Raw genomic sequence first — 21,986 nt, forward strand, 5'->3', positions numbered from 1 at the left:
GGCTGAAGATGAGATGAGATGAGATATCCAGCCCATCCTGATCTCTGAGCTCCGTTGTGTTTTACTCTCAGATCAGTCTGGTAACGTGGGGCCAAGCGACCGAACCAATCAGCGTTGGTTTCTTTGGTGGATTGAAGTGAAACAGAAGAGACTGTTGAGTGTAAACAACATGGAGGCTTCCACGGATGAGATGAGCAGCTATGGAGCAAGCCGCTCACTAACTCTTTGTTCTCTGGATCCTTCTGTTTAATATGGACCGGGCTCCTGAAATTGGGCCTTTAATCCGTAAATTCACCTTAAACACAAAGGGAAAATCTCCTTTACCCACATGTTGTTTCCTTTCTGAGCTTTGCCTCCACGCTGTTAGCACATCACACACTTCAGTCATCTGATTGGTTGGTTTGGCCCGTGTGTTGGTGATAGACAGATGGTTTATCCAATCAGAAATCAGGATTTTCGCCCCTTCCCAAATGATCTCGGAGACTGACACGCTGCCTCCACTCCACCACTGTCTCACGGAACAAGTGAAACAGTATAAAATCGTTTCTTTTGGCAGTTTTTAACCCTTTTATTATTTAGGACAGACAGGAAATGGGGTGAGAAAGAGAGGGGGAGACATGCAGCAAAGGGTCGCAGGTTGGAGTCCTTTAGCCTCTTTACATGGGGCGACTGCTCTGACCGCTGTTATTATACTAAATATGATCAAATCATATTGAAATGTGATGACATGTATGTTTGGATGGGAAGTTTCTCTCTAAAATAAGCCTGTCTCTCTCTGCAGCTGAGTCCCCTCTCTAAGAGCAGACCATACCCTGTCGCTGTAAGCATTCCCTGTTTGTGTACTAACATCATAGTGTCTCACCCAGTGGCTCCCCTGTCCCAGCTGTCCGACAGTGGCCAGACCCTGAGCGAGGACAGCGGGGTGGATATAGCCGAGGCGGGAGGCCTCAGTAAGGACGGCAGCCCTCGACCCAGCAAAAGCCAGCAGGGGACCCACGCACCTCCTCTAGGGACCAGACAAGTGAGGGCTCCACTGATTCACCACTCTGCTCGTAGTTTCCACCCTTTAACGTGACCCACAGCAGCATTTCCTAGATTTGAACCCCTACTGGAGGCATGAGCACGACATGCACGCACACCTAAATCTACACTTGCAGTTTAAAACACAGTTTTCTTATGTTTAAGTGACAAAACTACTTGGAAAGGTTTAACAGTTTGTGTCTGTTGCCACCAGTAAACAAAAATGATAATTTAATTTGCCTCCTTTGCAAATCAGCTTCCTTTCCCTGTGTCATTTGGGATCAGCGTGATCCAGTTAAGTGTGCACGTGACAGCGAAAGATAAAGAAGAGAAACTGGTACAAACTGAGAAACATTAAAGCAGATTATATAAGAGATGCTTGAGCACCAAGGCCCCGCAGTCAGGACGCATTTCATGCACAAATAACAACACAGTAATATTTTACTGTGGCTCTGAAGAAATGCAGAATATAAACAAGTAAGAAGCCTCAGCATTGTTTTCCGGGTGGGAAACTCTTTGTCATAGTTGTCCTTGAAAAACACAGCACTCTTTATCCATTAAGTAAAACTACTGTATCATTTCAGATAGGCAAGCGTTTAACTAATGAGATGACCAGATGGGCGGCATTTGGTAGATTATCACCAGTCAGATGGCAAAAACCCAATTAATTGTAAAGTGGACTTTCACATCGACATGTTTGGACTAATTCGTTACTCCAACAGGCACGTTCGAGTCCTTTACAAGTGTTATTTGATGTTGTAACGTCTCGGAAAACACTGAACCTAAAAGAATGAATTCAGAAAGTCCAGAAGACAAGATTTCTTTAAAGAAAGAAACAAGGCAGCAAACAAAGGGAGCAAAACTAAAGGGAGAGAGGCCAAAAAACCTGCAGCAGAAGTCTAGGTGAAGTCTCAGGGGACGTCCACACGCTCGCGGTTATTTTTGAAACTGTGTGTTTCTCAGTTTCACGGTTCGGCCTTTCATCCACACGTCACCATAGCTGTTTCTCCTGAAACCAACGTTTTTTGTAACCGGAGTTCAGGGTGACACCTTTTTGTTAAAGTCCAGTTTCAGGGGCAGACAGGAAAACTGAGCAAAACATTGTTTGACGTCACACTGCGTGACAATAAACATTGAGTTGTATCCATGGATACAACTTGTGGAGAACTCTAGACGTGACCAGCTGACAGATTTTGCGTTTTCATGTGGATGAACATTTTTAATCACACTGGTGGTGTGGACAGGATTTTCTTTTTAACCGGTGGCCATAAAAGTTCTGTTTCAAAAATACCCGTGTTCGTGTGGACGAGGCCTCAGGCAGAGCAAAAGCCGACAGGATGAGAGCAGGGCATGATGATCTGACAGAGGGGAGAATGGGTTGTAAATGAATGGGAGGCTGATGAGGATGATGAGGGCCAGGTGTGGGAGTGGGCAGGGCAGCACAGGTGAAGGGAGTGAGGTGATTGCAGGGCAGACGAGGGTGGAGAGTTAGTGATGATGAACACAGGTGAAAAAACACGAACAGTCCCTAAGCAGGTGACAGATCTAACAGGCCTGCAAACTCATATGGGATAGGAAGAACTAGAAAAGTATAAAATAAGGACTCTACTGCAGGGAGATGAAGAAAGAGAAAAGTGTGTTCCAATGATAGCTGCAGTGGCACACTCCTGTCCACACATCCACCCTGTGGAGCAGACACACGGCATCTTTACATGCTCTATACCAAATACGGTGGATTTTTTGAGTGTATAGTTGCAGGTGATGGTGAAATAAGGGCGCGCTCCCACTGTTCCTCCGCACCGCGCCCCGTGCTTTAGGGTACTTGTCCCCCCCTCCAGGCCCGTTTGTACTCACACTACCTGGGCCTCGGAGAATGCTTCTTGCTGCCTATACGTCATCACGCCGTAACACGTCATACACATTGATGACGTCATGGCGATGCGTGGCTTTGTTTCCAGATCTTTCCGTAGACCTCAGAGTTTTTGTGCGTCTTGTCGACTGTTTTTGAATCTTTTCATCGACCAAATCTGCAGTAAACACTCCACCTCCGCATCACACCAACGTGAACCTTTCACCGCCATTGTTTTAAATGTCCGCGCATGGTCCCTCCTTCTTTTTTCTACGTCCCAACAGGCGCACAGGAAATGACCTCAGAACCGCCGTAGGCCTCGTGCTCGTACAAGTGCGCACGCTCGTGCTCGTACAAGTGCAAACGTGCTTTACAACAGCCCACCTCTCCCAAACGGGCCGTGGACGGCAAGCGTGCCGCAGCTAGGCGCGGAGCGGTTGCACTCACACTGGTCAAACGAACTCGGCTTTACCCGTAAATCTTGTTTTGGCCCGCTGCGGAAGGACAGTGTGAGTGCGCCCTTATAGTCCGAAAAGTCCGGTAGTCTGGAAGTTCAAACTATGCCAACTTTCCTACCTCCTCACACCAAAACATGATCAGAGGTTACCCCCCCCCCCCCCAATACCAAATGGTGATGAGTTTGCAGGTCTGATCTACGTCTGAAACAGTTTGCAGTGGTGACAATATAAGATTCAACCTTGCTCTCAATTGTGTTTGACCCCTCTTCACTTTGTGTCCCAGCAGACTGGCTCCCCGGTCCCGGTGCACACCACTACCTTGGTACGGGTGGTGAAAAATGCCAAAACCCTTGGCATCGCTATAGAGGGGGGAGCCAACACACGCCAACCTCTGCCACGTATAGTCACCATTCAGGTGAGACAGTGACACAACACATGTTTCTGAACCAGGGGGGGCAAATGAATTAGAGTTCATGGTCCACATGCGGCACAATCTGATCCAAATGTGCCACTTTCTTTTTGTGTAAAGAAGGACGAGTACATTCTGAAAATGCCCACAACTGATGAACAAGCTATTCACAAGACAAATGATGACCAGCCTGAGACATCGGAAGAAAAAAAAGTGCAATTGTGTTAGTTTTGAACTGTATTTCTGGTCAGGGTGGAAAAGGAAAGGAGTGTGTTGATAGCAGTTAACTACACTACACTGGCTTCCCATTTACCTCTGTCAAATGTTCTTGACCTGGCGGCTCTTGCATGAACAGTAGTCTAGGCCTGACAGTGTGTGTGTGATCTTTAAGCACGTGGTGTAACCAGCATAGGGCCTGCTAGCTTTAACAGGACATCACGGCCCCCAGTGGGCAAATGGAAATATTGAAAAATTGGAATTTAACAGGACATTTAGGACAGTTAATGGGTCTCCCAAAGGAAGCTAGTAAAGCTTATAGGCGGGGACCCCATGGTTCATGGAAAGGTAGTGGTACAGTCACAAATATACACAGTTACCACCTGTAAGCAAAAATGATGAGTAAATGCACGCAAAAGCACCAGAACTACATAATTGATACATGACATGCACATACAATCATACGCATACGTCCCAGTCGTCCTTGAGGAAACAGATCTATATCAGACAGAGCTTGATAGGTGGTGATTTTTTAGTTGTCTTCTGAAGTTGGAGATAAAGGGCGACACCTTAAGGCAACTGCTGGAATTATACTTTGTTGTTGAGACTACGACCTTAAGACACTAGATGGCGGTGTTCTGCTCATTCCCCATCTTCAACCTTTAACCTTTAAAGGGCCAGTGTACTTGTGGCAACGCTACTGAACACATGATGAGTGAATGAATGACTGAAGCTTGTCATGATGTCAGCCACTGATCTTTTGTTCGCTTGATGACACATAAAGTCACGGCGCACTGAGGGGGACTTCATAGACCACCTTTTGGGTCAGTTTTCAATAACAGAAGTGTTTAATATATGGGCTGAGGGTGAGAGGTGATAACAACATGAGTTATCACTGAGTTAAACCCCCACCCAGCTCTTTTATGAGCATCCTTGAGGAATTTTTCGTGTCTGTGCAGTGATTTCCATAACGATGACTCCCTTCACTCGACAGTGATGTCAGTGGGTTTGCTGATGACCTTGACGATTTAGCAGCTTATAAAACACAGTGTCTAATCGGTGTGATATTGCAAATGAATATGTGCATAGTTAGCCAATTATATTCTTGCAACATCAGTCTGTACAAGAATCCAAATGAAACTCTACATGCTTATTTTCATCTCATCTCATCTCATCTTCAGCCTCTTATCCGGGGTCGGGTCTCGGGGCAGCAGCTTTAGCAGGGGACCCCAAACTTCCCTTTCCCGGGCCACATTAACCAGCTCTAACTGGGGGATCCCGAGGCGTTCCCAGGCCAGTGTGGAGATCTAATCTCTCCACCTGGTCCTGGGTCTTCCCCGAGGCCTCCTCCCAGCTGGACGTGCCTGGAACACCTCCCTAGGGAGGCGCCCAGGGTTCATCCTTACCAGATGATCCTGAACCACCTCAACTGGCTCCTTTCAACGCAAAGGAGCAGCGGCTCTACTCCGAGTTCCTCACGGATGCTGAACTTCTCCCCCTCTCTCTAAGGGAGACTCCAGCCCCCCTCCTGAGGAAACACATTTCAGACGCTTGTACCTACGACCTGGTTCTTTGGGTCCTGACCCAGCTTCCATGACCACAGGTGAGGGTAGGAACGAAGAAAAAGCACAAACTCCCTAAAAAAAAGCCCTAAGTCAAAAAGATACATCCAATTCTGAAGCCATATCAAAAAGAGCGACCCTGCATGTTGCCATAATTACGATTGTCAGCCAAGAGTTGAACATAAAGATGAGCCCCTCAGCCAGCTGGTCCTGAGCCCGGCTGACATCACAAACCCCAGCCAGCATCAGGGCAGATACACTATCACTCAGAAGATTAGACCAAACCAAATTAAATCTGAAGAATGCAGAAAAATACAACACTTATTGGATGACATTGCAAACTCACAACTCAAACCAGAAATGTATTTGGCCCTGAAATGACAGTAAACTGGGACAGACCACCTCCCGTTTGATGCTTAGGGAGTTTCATGAACAGTGCTGGGAAATAACACTGGGAGACTGGACCCAAACGCAGACACGGACCAAGGTAAAAGTACAAACAAACGTTTAATATAAACGACAAACAAAACGTGAAACAACTACAGGGGAAACATGAATACTAAGACTAGACGGTCGAGGGAAAACAGGAACAGGGAAACGACGGACGATCAGGGAACAGGACGAGGAAACGACGGACGATCAGGGAACAGGACGAGGAAACAGGAACGCCAGAAACAATGGACGATCAGGGAACAGGGCGAGGAAACAGGAACGAGGAAACAACGGACGATCAGGGAACAGGACGAGGAAACAGGGACGAGGAAACGACGGACGATCAGGGAACAGGACGAGGAAACAGGAACGACGGACGATCAGGGAACAGGACGAGGAAACAGGAACAGGGAAACAACGGACGATCAGGGAACAGGACGAGGAAACAGGAACGACGGACGATCAGGGAACAGGGCGAGGAAACAGGAACGGGGAAACGACGGAAGGAAACAAAGAAAACAACGGTTAGTATAGAAACAACGAGGAGCGCAAAAAACAACGAACGAGACACAGGAGCCAATCCGACGAAGCGTTTACCAAGGGAAGGATAACAACGGTCCGGCGCTGCATGCCTCTCAGCGCAGGGTCTTAATAGTCCTGCAGGTGATCAGCGTAACAGGCTGCAGCTGGGGGGGACACAGGGGGGAGAAACATGCAGGGAAAAACAGACAAACTCACACAAGAGGGAGAGAGGAGGGACCGACAGAACCGACTCTTGACAGGGAGCTTCTTGTTATAACCTCAGCCGTGTCTTCTAGGCCTCTAGGAGCTGCTGCATTAAAGCAGCTCAGGCTTGATGCCTTGCTCATAGTCATATGAGTTGTAGAATCAGCTGGAAAATTGGTTGATTCATTGCCCTCAGATTTTCTTGGCCTGTCTGCACAGAGAAAGAAATCAATATTATTGGCCTCTACGCCCTGCAGCATGTTTTCAGCTGCTGCTTTGTAATTGAATGTCACAGCAAATAAACATGGCAGGTTTGGCAGTGGTCCTATTTATCCTGAGTGGAGAAGGGATCGATGAATGGCCCATTAATGGATGGGATAACCATGTGGCTCTGTTGGGCCTAGTAGAACAAGAGCAAATGGTCATGTAACACCATTAACACATGGACACACATACTGGCAAATGACTCTTCCCAGGCATCGACTCAAACCACTCATTTTCTCCAATATCTCTAAATGTCACGTATGAACGCAGCTCACTAGGTAAATTTCTAAATCCATCTAAAGTACAGGAATGACAGAAAGTATCAAGTACCGGGAGGAACTACGAAGGACTGTGATTTTGTTGATTGTACTGACTATTACAGTATTTTATTCATTCGTCTTCAACCGTTTGGCCCTGTCGGGGTCGTGGGGGGCTGGAGCCGATCCGAGCTGACATCGGGCGTGAGGCGGGGTACACCCTGGACAGGACGCCAGTCTATCACAGGACACATAGAGACGAACAGAGACAGACAACCATTCACACCTACGGGTGATTTAGAGTCATCAATGAACCGAACACCTACACGTCTTTGGACTGTGGGAGGAAACCGGAGAACCCGGAGAAAACCCACGCAGACACGGGGACAACATGCAAACTCCACACAGAAGGGCCCCAGCCTAGTTACCTGGAACCTTCTTGCTGTGAGGCGACAGTGCTAACCACTACACCTGATTTTTTCTAATGTGTTAGCCAACATTACCGTTAGTTTGGAGTCATGTTTGTGCCAACCTGACATTCCTCTCCTGACTAAAACATCTGCCTCTGTAGTGTGTAGTGAGTAAATTATTGCTGTTTCACTGAAAACGGGCTTGATAAGGACGAAAGCAGTAAGACGGAAACAATGAACTGAAGGAACTGTTTGTGATCATTTTTATGTAGGTGGGATGACTTTTCATTGGTCTTAAATTTATAGCTCACAGTAAAGTAATAAAAAAAGTATGTACATAACAACAACAACAGTGCTGCTGCGTGAGAGGACAGAGACGGACCCATAGACTGAACTGGACTCTGAGCCACATGCATGTCAATGAATTAGGCCGACCAGATATTTCTTCCTCTTCCCATAAAAATGTAATTCCCAAGAAGGTCGCAAAAAGTAGTGAGAAAGTGGCGCCTGGGAGTGCTTTGGGACGGGGAAGGGGCTCCCAGCAGCACCCTCTGCTCAGTGTGGACACTAACTGCAGAGTGAAGGGGCTCCCAACAGCACCCTCTGCTCAGTGAGGACACTAACTGCAGAGTGAAGGGGCTCCTAGCAGCACCCTCTGCTCAGTGAGGACACTAACTGCAGAGTGATGGGTGCATCAGAGTCCAGAACAGCACCAAAGTCTCCACTAAGACCAGAACCAGGGACACATTTGTCTCTAGGCTCTGTTTCTAAATCCAGTTCTAAGAAGCTGTGAAAAGTCTCTAAATGTCGTGAGAAAGTGGCGCCTGGGAGTGCTTTGGGACGGGGAAGGGGAATCTATCTATCTATGCATCTATCCATCTATCTATCTATATATATATATATCCATCCATCCATCCATCCATCCATCGAACCATCCATCTATACATCTATACATCTATCTATCTGTCTATATTCAATATGCATCTGGAAAAGAAGTGGTGTTTGTGTGCAACCTCAAAAACAATGGTTGCAGTCGGACACGCACCACCACCATCAAGCACAGATGAATCCCAGGAATTTCTTTATTTGTATTCAGAAACAAATTGTTTAATGTCAACTCTTCATGTTCAACCCATTACCATAGACAGCACCATGTCGTCTGCGTACAGTGGTACCCATGGCCTTTATTGTTGATAACTTTAATGTTGCACCTACAATTAACATCCAAGAACAACAGGTATGACACCAGCGAACACAGGCTTTTTACGGACTAATCACTCTTTCTGTCATTGTCACATCTTCCTGAATATGTCCACTCATTGTTTCCCTCCCCCCTCTCCTTTATGTGCCCGTCGACAGAAAGGAGGCTCAGCTCATAACTGCGGCCAGCTGAAGGTGGGTCAGGTCATCCTGGAGGTCAATGACATTTCCCTGAAAGGTCGGGAACACAAGGATGCTGCTCAGATCATAGCCGAAGCCTTCAAGACCAAAGACAAGGACCACATTGACTTCCTGGTCGTTGAGCCAAGACTCTAGTGGGATGACTTTGCACTTTCTGTGACTCGGCTGAAGAAGACACTGTTTCACCGCTTTGATGGAACCATATCAACTCTGCATTATGTTCTCCAATGTTCACGGCCCTCGTTTTGATTTCAGGGAAAGGATTTGGTGTAAAGGTATCTGTTGTTTGCACACAAAATAATATTACATTAATATTATATATATATATATATATATATATATAGACTGGAGATCAAACGTATAGAACAAATTGTTAATACTTGATTTATTCTGAAATGCTGTTTTTCTTTATTGTTCAGAATTTGATAGAGTTTTAGCTGTGGCTGTATCACGACTGTACGAGCATGTTTTTATTTTTAAATAACCAAATCACTTTTTCGGATTAACAGTCGCTCCGGAGTATAAGTCTCCCACTGAACACTACCCGCTCAGCAGCAAAAAGCAGACAGCTACAGTCAGAGCTGGTGAACGTGGTGGAGCATTTAGCAGCTAAGCGGAAAGAGGAATTGGTAGAGACCAAAGACAAAGCTAAAGAGAGTGAAACTTGGACTAATGTTCGTCAAGTCGACACAAACTATGACCCAAAATTAAATATTTCCCCGCATTTTGTTGAAAATTATTGTTTAAAAACTCAAAAAACAGTTGAAATGTCTTTTTGAGGTAATTGTATAGCTACCGATTGTTGCCAAAATTTAACACAGTAAAGGGGTTCCAGGGTCAAACCCACGGGCCGGCTTGAGCCCTTCTGTGTGGACTTCATCCCCCGGTCCAAAGCCATGCATGTTAGGTTCATTGTTGCTCTAAAATAGCCCTGTGGTAGGGGGAACCCCCCTTGGCCTAGAGCCCCAGAACTGGTCTAAATCCTCGGTGTCACTTCTGAACAACTCCGCCAACTCAATGGTACGGAAGTAGCAGCTAGCATCTTTTTTTTCACAAAGCACTTCTGCCATGACCCGCCCCCGCCCAATTTTGATTGGTTGACGTGTGTGTGTGTGTGTGTGTGTGTGTGTGTGTGTGTGTGTGTGTGTGTGTGTGTGTGTGTGTGTGTGTGTGTGTGTGTGTGTGTGTGTGTGTGTGTGTGTGTGTGTGTGTGTGTGTGTGTGTGTGTGTGTGTGTGAGACGATTGCTGATATACGCCTAGTCTCTTACGTGACTGAGATAAATAACAGCCCGGGCTGTTGTTTGATATTTTACGGTAATGTGTTAATAATTTCACACATAAGTCGCTCCAGAGTATAAGTCGCACCCCCGGCCAAACTATGACAAAAACTGCGACTTATAATCCGAAAAATGCGGTAGCTGCGCCAGAAGAGAAGATGTCAACAATGGCCCCTGCACACCTGGGGCCCCTGGGCTAGGGCCTAGGCCAGCCTGTGCATCAATCCGCCTCTGTCTGTGTGTGAAAGTTCAGTAGGTTTGCGTACAAGATAAGCAATACCTACTGCAGGTTTTTGTTCAGTTACTAAAAGTATACAAGGCTTCATGATGATGGCCTCCCTCAGTGACTGATCGCTTCGTTTGGTTTTCTGCTTTTGAGGTGAAATTAACACAGAAGATTCAGTTCTGTCACCTCTGATGATTCGACCGGGAAGTGAAATTCTTACACCACTGAGGGCGCACTCCCACTGTGCCTCCGTCCCGTGCCCCGTGCTTTAGGGTCCTTGTCCCCCCCTCCAGGCCCGTTTGTACTCACACTACCTGGGCCTCGGAGAATGCTTCTTGCTGCCTATACGTCATCACGCCGTAACACGTCACACGCATTGATGACGTCATGGCGATGCGTGGCTTTGTTTCCAGATCTTTCCGTAGACCTCGGAGTTTTTGTGCGTCTTGTCGACTGTTTTTCAATCTTTTCATCGACCAAATCTGCAGTAAACACTCCACCTCCGCATCACACCAACGTGAACCTTTCACCGCCGTTGTTTTAAATGTCCGCGCATGGTCCCTCCTTCTTTTTTCTACGTCCCAACAGGCGCACAGGAAATGACCTCAGAACCACCGTAGGCCTCGTGCTCGTACATGTGCAAACGTGCTTTACAAAAGCCCACCTCTCTCAAACGGGCCGTGGACGGCAAGCGTACCGCAACTAGACACGGTACGGTTGCACTCACACTGGTCAAACGAACTAGGCTTTACCCGTAAAACATGTTTTGGCCCGGTTCAGAAGGACAGTGTGAGTGCGCCCTGAGATGTTCCAGACAGAAAAAAAACCTTGTATATATTGTTACCATTTCTGAACTAGCATATCATGGCCACAGACCAACAGTGTCCCATTAATCCGCCTTAAAATAAGTTTATTAAGAGGATCTGTTCAATAAAAGCCTCTGATTCTTTTATAGACGACTGACGGAGCAACTAATAACGAACGGATTCATACGTTAGCGGCTCCTTTCCATCGACCAAAACGATCCTTTTCAGACTCTACGTTTGACCCACCACACTTATTTTCAATATGTCTATTCTGTGACATCTCTTCTGTATTTTATCCATGTGTACTTCAATAACTATAACATCATTGATGGTACGATAGTTTGTATATACTGTAGATTGAAATGACAACGCTTTATGATATGAACTAGTTTACAGTGTAAGATAAGTTATTATTTCCCAAGATTATTATTATCGTACTCCACATGCCTCGTTTTATGTGATAATTTGAAGTAAAGAACGTGCAATTCTCCATAACACATACACTGTGGAGGTCGATGTCCTGCTGTGTATGGATGAGCATTGCCTGCACTCTGTTGTGGATGAGGACTGGGACTCGGTGATGAATCAGTGAGCTGCTAATGCACTGTACAGGAAACACTGATTGGGTATGTCATATAATTAAAACGTGCATGCACTAAAGGAACAAGTGCAGAAAGTCAGGCCCTCATTCAGATTTATGCAGAAGACATTTAACCTCGGGAGTCCGACAGACGGGGAAATGGGGTGAGAGGGAGGGGGGGGGCATGCAGCAAAGGGCCGCAGGTCGGAGTCGAACCCGGTCAGTCGCTGCCTCGAGGACCTTCAGCGTCTTTACACGCCAAGCAAGATTTTAAGAAGTAGTGGTGACCATGGATACCGTCGTGAGCCCATCCTGATCTCTGAGCTCCATCGTGCCGCCAAGCGACCGAACCGATCAGTGTTGGTTTCTTTGGTGGATTGAAGTGAAACAGAAGAGACTGTTGAGTGTGAACAACATGGAGGCTTCCACGGATGAGATGAGCAGCTATGGAGCAAGCCGCTCACTAACTCTTTGTTCTCTGGATCCTTCTGTTGAATATGGACCGGGCTCCTGAAATTGGGCCTTTGATCCGTAAATTCACGTTAAACACAAAGGGAAAATCTCCTTTACCCACATGTTTCCTTTCTGAGCTTTGCCTCCACGCTGTTAGCACGTCACACGCTTCAGTCATCTGATTGGTTGATTCGGCCCGTGTGTTGGTGATAGACAGATGGTTTATCCAATCAGAAACCAGCATTTTCACCCCTTCCTAAAAGAGTTCCCGGATGAATCTGCTGAGACACTGAGAATTATGCGAATCGATCCATCTGGCGGAGTCAGGTTAGAGTTACGTGGTTATGTTCAGTCAATAAAAATAAAACTACATGGTTAGGTTTAAGGAAAGATTGTGGTTTGGGTTAAAACACTTAAACATAACGTAAGAAAGTTCAATTAAAACGTAATCGTCTCACATTGGACACGAACTCTGGATCTCACGTGTGATATATTTACCATTACAATAGATGATGAGGGTGGACAGAGTCAACTAGCAGGTACCGTTGAGCCTAACCTTAAAAGGTGAACGTGTGATATATATTTACCATTATATCTCTGCTGAGCCCCACGACCCCGACCCCGGGATAAGATGAAGATGAATGAATGAACTCTGCTGAGACGATGAGAATCAGTCCATCTGGAGGAGTCCGGTTAGGAGAAAGCACGACCAACTCAGAAAGCCAAACTATCCACTGTCTTAACCCTCCTGTTCCCCTCAAATGTGACCAACAGCGTTTATCCTTGGGGTCAATTTGACCCCAGCAACTTAAACATCCAGAAAATCCTAATTATAGATGTTCCTCAAGTGTTAACGTCAGGTATTCTGGGTGTGTTTAAATAGCATTTTAAATTAAACACCTTCTTTTACGTTCCTCCAGAATAACGTGACTGAAATATACGGAAACATATGAATTGATCTAAAATTGGATCGAGGGATATTTATGTGTGTTTTTTAAAGTAAATATATTATTTGTAAGTATTATTTTGTGTTATTTATAATATTTGGAATGAAAGTAACGTCCATTATCAAGGAGAGTAGCGCGTGTTACGTTCAATTTGACCTCAGGAAAAACAAACAATTTGTAACATTTGTAAATATTTGAATTGTAAAATAGAAATGATCAATCATCAAAGCAACCCAAAGGAACGGCGCTGCGACAAGTACGTGCACAGGTATACAAATATAATCATGTCAATTTATGGTTTTCCCAGTTGTCCTCATAAAATTAGAAAATATAAAGAAAAAAGAAACGACGTCGACCGTGTGTTTAGAGAATTCAAACTATGAACAGGGTCAAATTGACCCCGAGGAGAACAGGAGGGTTAACGTCTCTCGTAATAAACATATAATATATATAAATATAGACTTACCATTAATTTGGACCTGCTGACCCTCGGCCAGATGACTCCAGCCGTTAAAACTAGAGCCCATGATGCGATGCGATGCAGTTTAGTGTCTTTGAAGCTTCACCCATACTAAGAAGTAAAACTCAGGATATCTCAACCCTTTATTTTCCTACTCACGATGATCTGCAGCATGAATTCATTTCACGATCGATTTTCACTGCAGTGGTCGTAACCCTCTGCTGTAGGAAAAGGCAGAACAGTCAGTGGCATACGTGGCTTTTCTTTGGTCTGTTCCTTCAAACGCGTCCTCGTCTGGTAGGGCTGAGAATTACGTTAGTAACTCTTTTTTAATAGCAATGATCCAAAGTAATACAGTAGAGCCAAGCAACCCATGATAAGAGACGCTAGTATACGCTTTCAAATGTGTATTTTGGGCAAATTCTATATACAATGGTTATATTTTTGTAATCTAATTACATAAACCTACAGCAGTGAGGTGATAGTGAGGAGACTAGTGATCAGATGTGTGAGTAATGCTAACTGATGACATGTTGGTGAGAATATTGTGCTCTTTAAATGACGTGTAAATAACTGTTTTTTGTTTTTGTGACTGTTGGAAAATGAGACATCATGTATAGAAAAGTCTGCACATAGATGTACAGAGATGAACTGTATATACAGTAAACGGTGAGGGGCTAGAAGACAACGATGTAAATGTTTCTGGCCGACTGCTAGCATAACCGCTAACATAACTGCTAGCATAACCGCTAACATAACTGCTAGCATATCCGCTAACATCTTGTGTGTTTCCCATAACCTATCACGGCTGTCTCGCCACAAAGAGCATCCTGAACAAGTCACGTATTCTTATGTTTGTTCTTTCTTTCTTTTCTTTTTTTGTTTGTTTTTTTACAAATGGCGAAAAATGAGTAAAGTATTTCCAAATATCCCCAGATAACAGATTTCCTGAAGACACAATAAACAAGTCTGTTCAAACTAAAGTGTGAAGTGGTTCTGGTCAACAAGTGTTGTTAAGTGTGTCGCCATAAAATCCTCCCGGGGGTCTTTTTCGGCAAAAATCCCGGAGAGTCGCTAACAGCCGGACGTGGCTAACAGTGATTATTGAGTCTTTTTTAACCACTAATGCTGCTGAAAATAACAGCAAACCTCTGCAGCAGCATGAGAAGAGTCCCTACACACACAACAAAGCAGCAACAGCATAGTTAGTGAAGCCAGAGTTTATTAAAAGAGTGTTTTAAAGACTTACCTACTGGCCCCTGTACCAGCTCCTCTCATAGTAAAGTCCATTACAGTGGATTACCAAAGTCAATCCCAAAGGAAGGAGCCCATTGGTGCTTTGTTGTGTGTGTAGGGACTCTTCTCATGCTGCTGCAGAGGTTTGCTGTTATTTTCAGCAGAATTAGTGGTTAAAAAAGACCTTTGAATGCCTTCACCGTACTGCCCTTTGGCAGCTCTACGGCAATCACAGATGCACAACCAATAATCTGGTTTCATCAGCAGTTTATTTATTCATCATTTTATTATTTCGTCGCGTAATCTGACATCCGATACTTCATTCAAGTCGTATTTCCTTTTAAAATAGAAATATTCGCTAGACTCAACAACACCTATAGCCTCAGCAGCAGGAGCTACCTGGCCTTAGCAGCAGCCCATCTATCTATCGACTTTGCTAATCAATGTGAGCCGCAATCGGCTGTTAGCGACTTTACCGGATTTCTCCGTTAATAATATATAATAATAATAATTTGCTAATAAAGACCCTTTAATCTATACATAAGCGGGAAGGAAACCAACAGGCCTTCAGCATGATAAATCAAAACATGCAATTGAACTGAAACTCTGGCTCAATAGCGTTGGGCGTTGCTGGTTGCCAGGGTTGCCTGTTGTTGGGTGCAGCTACTGTAGGCTGGCACTGGGTGAAATGGAGTTAGCCGATCCTGCAGCTGCTTGGGAGCCTCAGTGAAGGGGGCGTTCTTTGTCCCAGCAGCTGAGTGAGCGGAGACGGGCAACAACCAGAGTCACTATAGGCCGGGCATTCACTCCATGGACTGAGAGAAAGGAGAGGAACGCCATTCATTACGTTGAATACTTGTTTCTGTTCAGATGTGGTTCTCTGTCTGCGGCTGAATTCCCTCTGAATCCACTTGACACGATGTTGCGGTTACATAAGCTGCTGTTGAATTCCACACTGTGCTTCCTCGTGTGTTCGGCTGTTCTGCTCTTTGTCTCTGGAAAATACTGGTTTGCACAGAGTTAACGTGACTCACAGCATCTTCCACCGCCTCTCCAGCTGCGGCCTTGAGCGGACTAGTGCTGCATAAACACAGCCTGCACCAGACAGATAGCAGAGCATTATTCCCGAAAGGATGTCTGAAAGGAACAATGGAACGACTCAGATTCGCTGCTTGATCCTCAGACAGGAAAGTGTTCACTGGGCAGGTGGAGCACAGGTCAGTGACGCTCGAACAGACTTCTCCCATTACCCTGGTTCACTGGTTAGACACCCAGACAGCTCAGTGCTTCTTTGTTCGATTCACCAGAAAAATCATGCTGTCAAAACATAAACGCAGCTTCAATGGAAAAATTACTTATAAATGGTCGTTCCCTCACAGCTGCACTCATGTTGTTCAAGTAATGGTCCGTCATATTTGAGAGTTTTTCTAAAAAACTGGACCAAATATAGTTCATACAAAATGGGCGACGCGGTGGTATGGTGGTCAGCACTGTCGCCTCACACAGCAAGAGGGTTCTTGGTACGAATCCCCTTCTGTGTGGTGTTTGCATGTTCTCCCCGTGTCTGCGTGGGTTTTCTCCGGGTTCTCCGGTTTCCTCCCACAGTCCAAAGACGTGCAGGTGTTGGGTTCATTGATGACTCTAAATCACCCGTAGGTGTGAATGGTTGTCTGTCTCTGTTTGTCTCTATGTGTCCTGTGATAGACTGGCGTCCTGTCCAGGGTGGACCCCGCCTCACGCCCAACGTCAGCTGGGATCGTCTCCGTCCCCCCGCGACCCCGACAGGGACATGTGGTTGAAGATGATGATTTCACACAAAATGTTGTGACAATAGATGACTATTAACATACAAATAATGCTGTCAGTCAATTATGTAACAATAGAGGATCAGATGATAGATTACCAACATGCCTTTGTGCCAGTTTTGAACCAGACTTAGGCCAAATGACCTCGGGAATAAGTGACTTGGGCAAAACAGTGCACTTCTTTTCTCCCCACGACTGTGACAGAACACAAGGGACCAATAGGAAGTAGGAGGAGGAGTCCTGGATCATCAGTAGCTTCACTAGCTAGGTGGAATATCTATCTTTTTGAAGTGGATGCCATTTTGAAAAGCTTATAAAATAGCATAAGTCATTCTGTCCTGTGACTTGGACAAATAAAACAGTCTAATTCACACTCTTGACTACAGGGGAAGGATCACATGATCTGTTGACAGTTGGGGATTTCACCAAAGGAGGCCAGATTCATTAGGAGCTGACTTAGGCTAAATATATATATATATATTGACTTAGGCCATTATTTTAAGAGGGTGACGACATGTTTCACAGCAGTCATAATGAATCAGTCCCAGGCTTTTCACAGCTTTCATCAGTGTTTGGCAAAAGCTCCCTCCAGTGGCTTTCTGATGAATCACAGCTGCATGTCTGAAAAGTATTATTTAGCCAAGTTAATCCCATCAAAACCAACGAGGTCGACCCTTATGTACCAAGGCCAAGGAATATGATAGATCTGCTCCTTCCTCCCCTTCCTTGTTGCACTGCCACATTGACATACTAACTTGACACGGTGCCTCAAGGTGTTTTTAATGAAAATATAGGGCCGTTATGATTATGATGCCTACTTCTTGTTCAGTTCTGGGGTCTGTGACTTAGCCCGCGTGCCAATGCATGAATGCAACACGTTACTTGGTGGTAAGTATTCATGTAACACTTACTCAGTACTTTACTGTATGGGTGTCAAACTGATCCAGTAAAGAGTCGCTGTGGCTGCAGGTTTTCATTCCAACCAATCAAAAACACACCTGGTCCAGTCGAGTCGACTTACTCAATCACCTGAACTGTCTTCACACAGTTGATTTGTCGGACCAGGTGTGTTTTTGATTGGTTGGAATGAAAACCTGCAGCCACAGCGACTCTTTACTGGATCACTTTGACACCTATGCTTTACTGTATCATGCACATGCGTCAGGCTCAGGTTGACTCAGGTCAGGTTCGGATAGAAACATGCGGCCTGAGACCTACTTTAAGGGGCCACCCACACAAACGCAGGTATTTTTGAAATTGTGTGTTTCTCTGTTTCACGGTTGGACCTTTCATCCACACGTAACCACAGTCATGAGCTCATGAACAGGAGTCCAGGGTGAACTTTTGGAAAGGTCCGGTTTCAGCGGTGTCACGTGTGAACAGGAAACCAGTGTTTGACATCACGCTGTGCGGAGACGTGTGGAGCACCCGAGACGTGACCGGCTGACGGAGGCAGATTTGCGGTGTCATGTTGACAGAGATATTTTTTATAGTGTGGAAAGGAACTTTCTTTTAACCTTTGGGGTCCATAAAAGTTTGGTTTCAAAAATACCCGTGTTCGTGTGGACTCGGCCTAAGTCCGAGGGTCTGGGGTTGTTACTTAGGACTATGTGTGTTTTGTTGTGTGTGTGTGTGTCTCCTCCTTCTCCCTCCTCCTCATTTTCTCCAGGCTGCTGCTGGTGGAGGTGATTAAGCCCAGGTTTGCTTAATCACCTCCAGGATAAAAGGCAGGCAGGAGAGCCTGGGAACGGTCCCCGCGGACAGCTGACGGTGCAGTGTGTTCATGTAACTGGGTAGGTTTTACGCAAAAGGAGGGTGATGATTAGAGCCAGCACACTGGTTTTGTGATTTGGATGTTGGTCTGTCAGTACCCTGACTTTATTGTCATTTTAGATCGGCCTCTGTCTGTCTGTCTGTCTGTGTGGCAAACTCTTGTACTGGCAATTTATTTCATCAAGCGCCTCCCGTTCATCCTTCTTCGCACTGGCTACCTTTAAAATCCTTCTCCTTACCTACAAAGCTCTTACTGGTCGGGCTCCGTCGTGTCTTAAAGAGCTCATAGTACCGTATTATCCAACTAGATCGCTGCGCTCTGAGAGTGCAGGGCTACTCGTCGTTCCTAGAGTCTCCAAAAGCAGAACGGGAGGCAGAGCCTTCAGCTACCGAGCTCCTCTCCTCTGGAACCAACTCCCAAGTGTTATTCAGGAGGCAGACACTGTCCCCATATTTAAGAGTAGACTTAAAACTTCCTCTTTGATAAAGCTTACAGCTACGAGCCCTCAGCTATGTTGTTCTTTTTAAGATGATTGTGTCAGGACAGATGTCCGTCGGTCCTCCACAGAGCTGGGTCTGTCTGACGTTCCTGTCTGTTATAGTGAAGGTTTTCAACGCCACCGTACTCTAAGGGGGAATTGTTGGGTCTGTGTAAATCATAAATAAGTCATAGCGTGTGGTCTTTACCTACTCTGTAAAGTAGGGATGTCAAAGTCAAATACATCAGAGGGCCAAAAAAAATAATTTGCTACGCGCTGAGGGCCGGACTGGTTCAATGTTTATTAAAACATATTAAAATGATGCATATAACCTGTTGAGCCAATAAGAAAGTTGACATCTGCCTTGAATGCCTCAAGGTGCTTAATAAAAATATAGGGCAAAAACACTGGATCGTTAAGTGTCTGTTGGCCTACTTCTTGTTCAGTTCTGGGGTCTGTGACTAAGCCCACGTGTCAATGCATGAATGCAACACATGTTACTTTAGGCGGTAAGTATTCATGTAACACTTACTCAGTACTTTACTGTGTCATGCACATGCGTCAGGCTCAGGTTGACTCAGGTCAGGTTCGGATAGAAACATGCGGCCCGAGACCTACTTTAAGGGGCCACCCACACAAACGCGGGTATTTTCTACATCATCAGTGACTTCACTAGCTAGGTAGAACTTCTTTGTTTTTGAAGCGGACGCCATTCAGGGCAGATGTCAACTTTCTTATTGGTTCAACAGGTTATATTCAGGGATAACCAATGAAGCCGAAGCGGCTCACTTGGGCGTTGCAGTGAGTTTGCGGGCTACCGTTGCATTGTGGGTAATGTAGTTTTGGTGCGTGAATAACACCAGCAGGCGGCTGGGGCGTGCGGGCCGGTTCTAATACTAATCGAACATCATCCCGGCCCCCGGGCCTTGACTTTGACACCCATGCTGTAAAGTGTCCTGAGATAACTTTTGTTATGATTTGGCACTAAATAAAAATTGAAATTGGTTGGTTATGCAACGTGGTCAGTTTGCATATTAAAAACACTGACCTGCATTTTGCATAATGACCTTTTTTCTGTTAATACTTCTGGTCAAATGATAGATCGTTTGGTCGTCTGTACAGATGGTGAGGTCCTTTTTGTGTACAGGATTTGAACCTTTTTCCCCACCACTAAGAGACACTACCTGCATTCTGCTGTACGCTCAAACCTCAGCTACGTCACAGAGTTCACGACTGTTTACAGAGAAGAGAGTTCACTAAATGACAGTTTAATGGAAGCAGTTTTATTAGCTAATACATCCCGTAGCAAGAAATGACGTGGATACACAAGCACATACTGGTCATAATACTGACATTTCACAGTAGAGAATCACTACACGACAAAAACCAAAGACAACATTATGGTCGAACACTGGGGAACAAAGGGAAAGTGAAGATACACACTCCTGTAAGCTGAGACAACACACAAAAACGATCCAACTACATTTTATATTAATCTTTCAAATGCTTCATCTACGGCTAAATGTACCATTAGGCTTTACGTTGGCATCCCCAAGGTCAGACTTGTACGGTATGGCATGGTTGCTACTCCAAGGGAAGCACTACTTTACTTAAAAGCTGGAATGCTCCATTAAAAGAAGAGGGTCAGGGTTATTTGGGGTTATTGGTAGAGGACAGGTTACAAAGTGAATACACAGATGATGACAAATGCACGAGTCCTCAATGAAAAAGACCATTTGTATTAGAACCGTTCGCTCTTTGACCAGTTTCCATTTACAGCCCGTAACCCACGGATCATCCACTCATCTAAACTATCTCACATATGTTACTTTGCCATAGAAACTTCCCACAATATACAGCTTTACATACAACATTCAATACAAACTCAATCATGTCCAATACACCTCAATACACTCGTGGAATTGAAAGTTTGATGAGCTAACAGCGACTGGATCTTAAACGATGAGCTTATATTTGATGTGTCGTGCCGGGGGGAGGAGAGGAGAAGTCCATGGTGTGTCGGTACTGAGGAGGGAGCTCTGGACGTCTTAACTGCTCTGCTCTTCTTTCTCCAAGTCTTTGAGGGCTTTCAGAAGGCGAGGGGGGGTGAAGATGTCAGTGGATCCTGAAAGAGAAGACGACGCACATGACGTTGTTGAGAACAGTTCTGGGAACTGACTGGGCATTCAATTCAGTTTTATTTACAGTGCCAAATCATAACAAAAGCTATCTCAGGACACTTTACAGAGTAGGTAAAGACCACACTTTATGACTTATTTATGATTTACACAGACCCAATAATTCCCCCGTAGAGTACGGTGGCAACGAAAACCTTCACTATAACATGAGCGGTCAGACGATCAATAGGTCAGACACTCCCTATGTAAAGCAGGGGTCTCCAATGTGTTTTAGGCCGAGCACCCCTTAGCTGAAAGAGAGATGGAGCTGGGACCCCCCACTACAAACACTGTATTGTGCGACTGTGGCTCAGAGACAGAGTGGGTCGTCCTCCATGCGAGAGATTGGCGGTTCGCTCCCCACCGCCCCCAGTCCACATGTCGAAGTGTCCTTGGGCAAGACACTGAACCCCGAATTGCTCCGCGTGCTGCGCATGGGTGTGTAAATGGGGTGTGAATGGTTAGATTAGATGGTCTGTAGATGTCCACTGCCATCAGTGTGAATGTCTGTGTGAAAGGGTGAATGTGACAAACACTGTGAAAGTGCCTTGAGTAGGCAGAAGACTAGAAAGGCGCTATATAAGTCCAAGTCCATTTACCATTTGTATTAAACTGAGTTGCGTATTAAATTAGTCCTAACAGCTAGAGTGGCCTAAAGCCTGTACAATACTGAATGTGTACTAATGGAGCATACAATACTGATATATTACAATGATCACTATTCACATATTCAGAGATTTATACATCATACGTTAAAGATAC

The 21,986-nt window shown here is 45.3% G+C and overlaps 1 protein-coding gene across 1 annotated transcript in view; it reads left to right on the forward strand.

The window, feature by feature from the left end:
• The window catches only part of whrnb (whirlin b), a gene marked incomplete at both ends in the record, with an annotated part of 74,057 nt that extends 64,918 nt beyond the window's left edge, over nt 1-9,139 (forward strand). The window contains 3 exons of the mRNA XM_083912182.1: nt 867-1,021; nt 3,611-3,742; nt 8,963-9,139. Of these exons, the coding sequence (XP_083768308.1) occupies nt 867-1,021; nt 3,611-3,742; nt 8,963-9,139 (464 nt within the window). The remainder of the gene's footprint in view (nt 1-866; nt 1,022-3,610; nt 3,743-8,962) is intronic.
• Nucleotides 9,140-21,986: the final 12,847 nt, after the last annotated feature.

Source organism: Echiichthys vipera (genome assembly GCF_963691815.1).
Source record: "Echiichthys vipera genome assembly, chromosome: 4".
Taxonomy (NCBI): Eukaryota; Metazoa; Chordata; class Actinopteri; order Perciformes; family Trachinidae; genus Echiichthys; species Echiichthys vipera.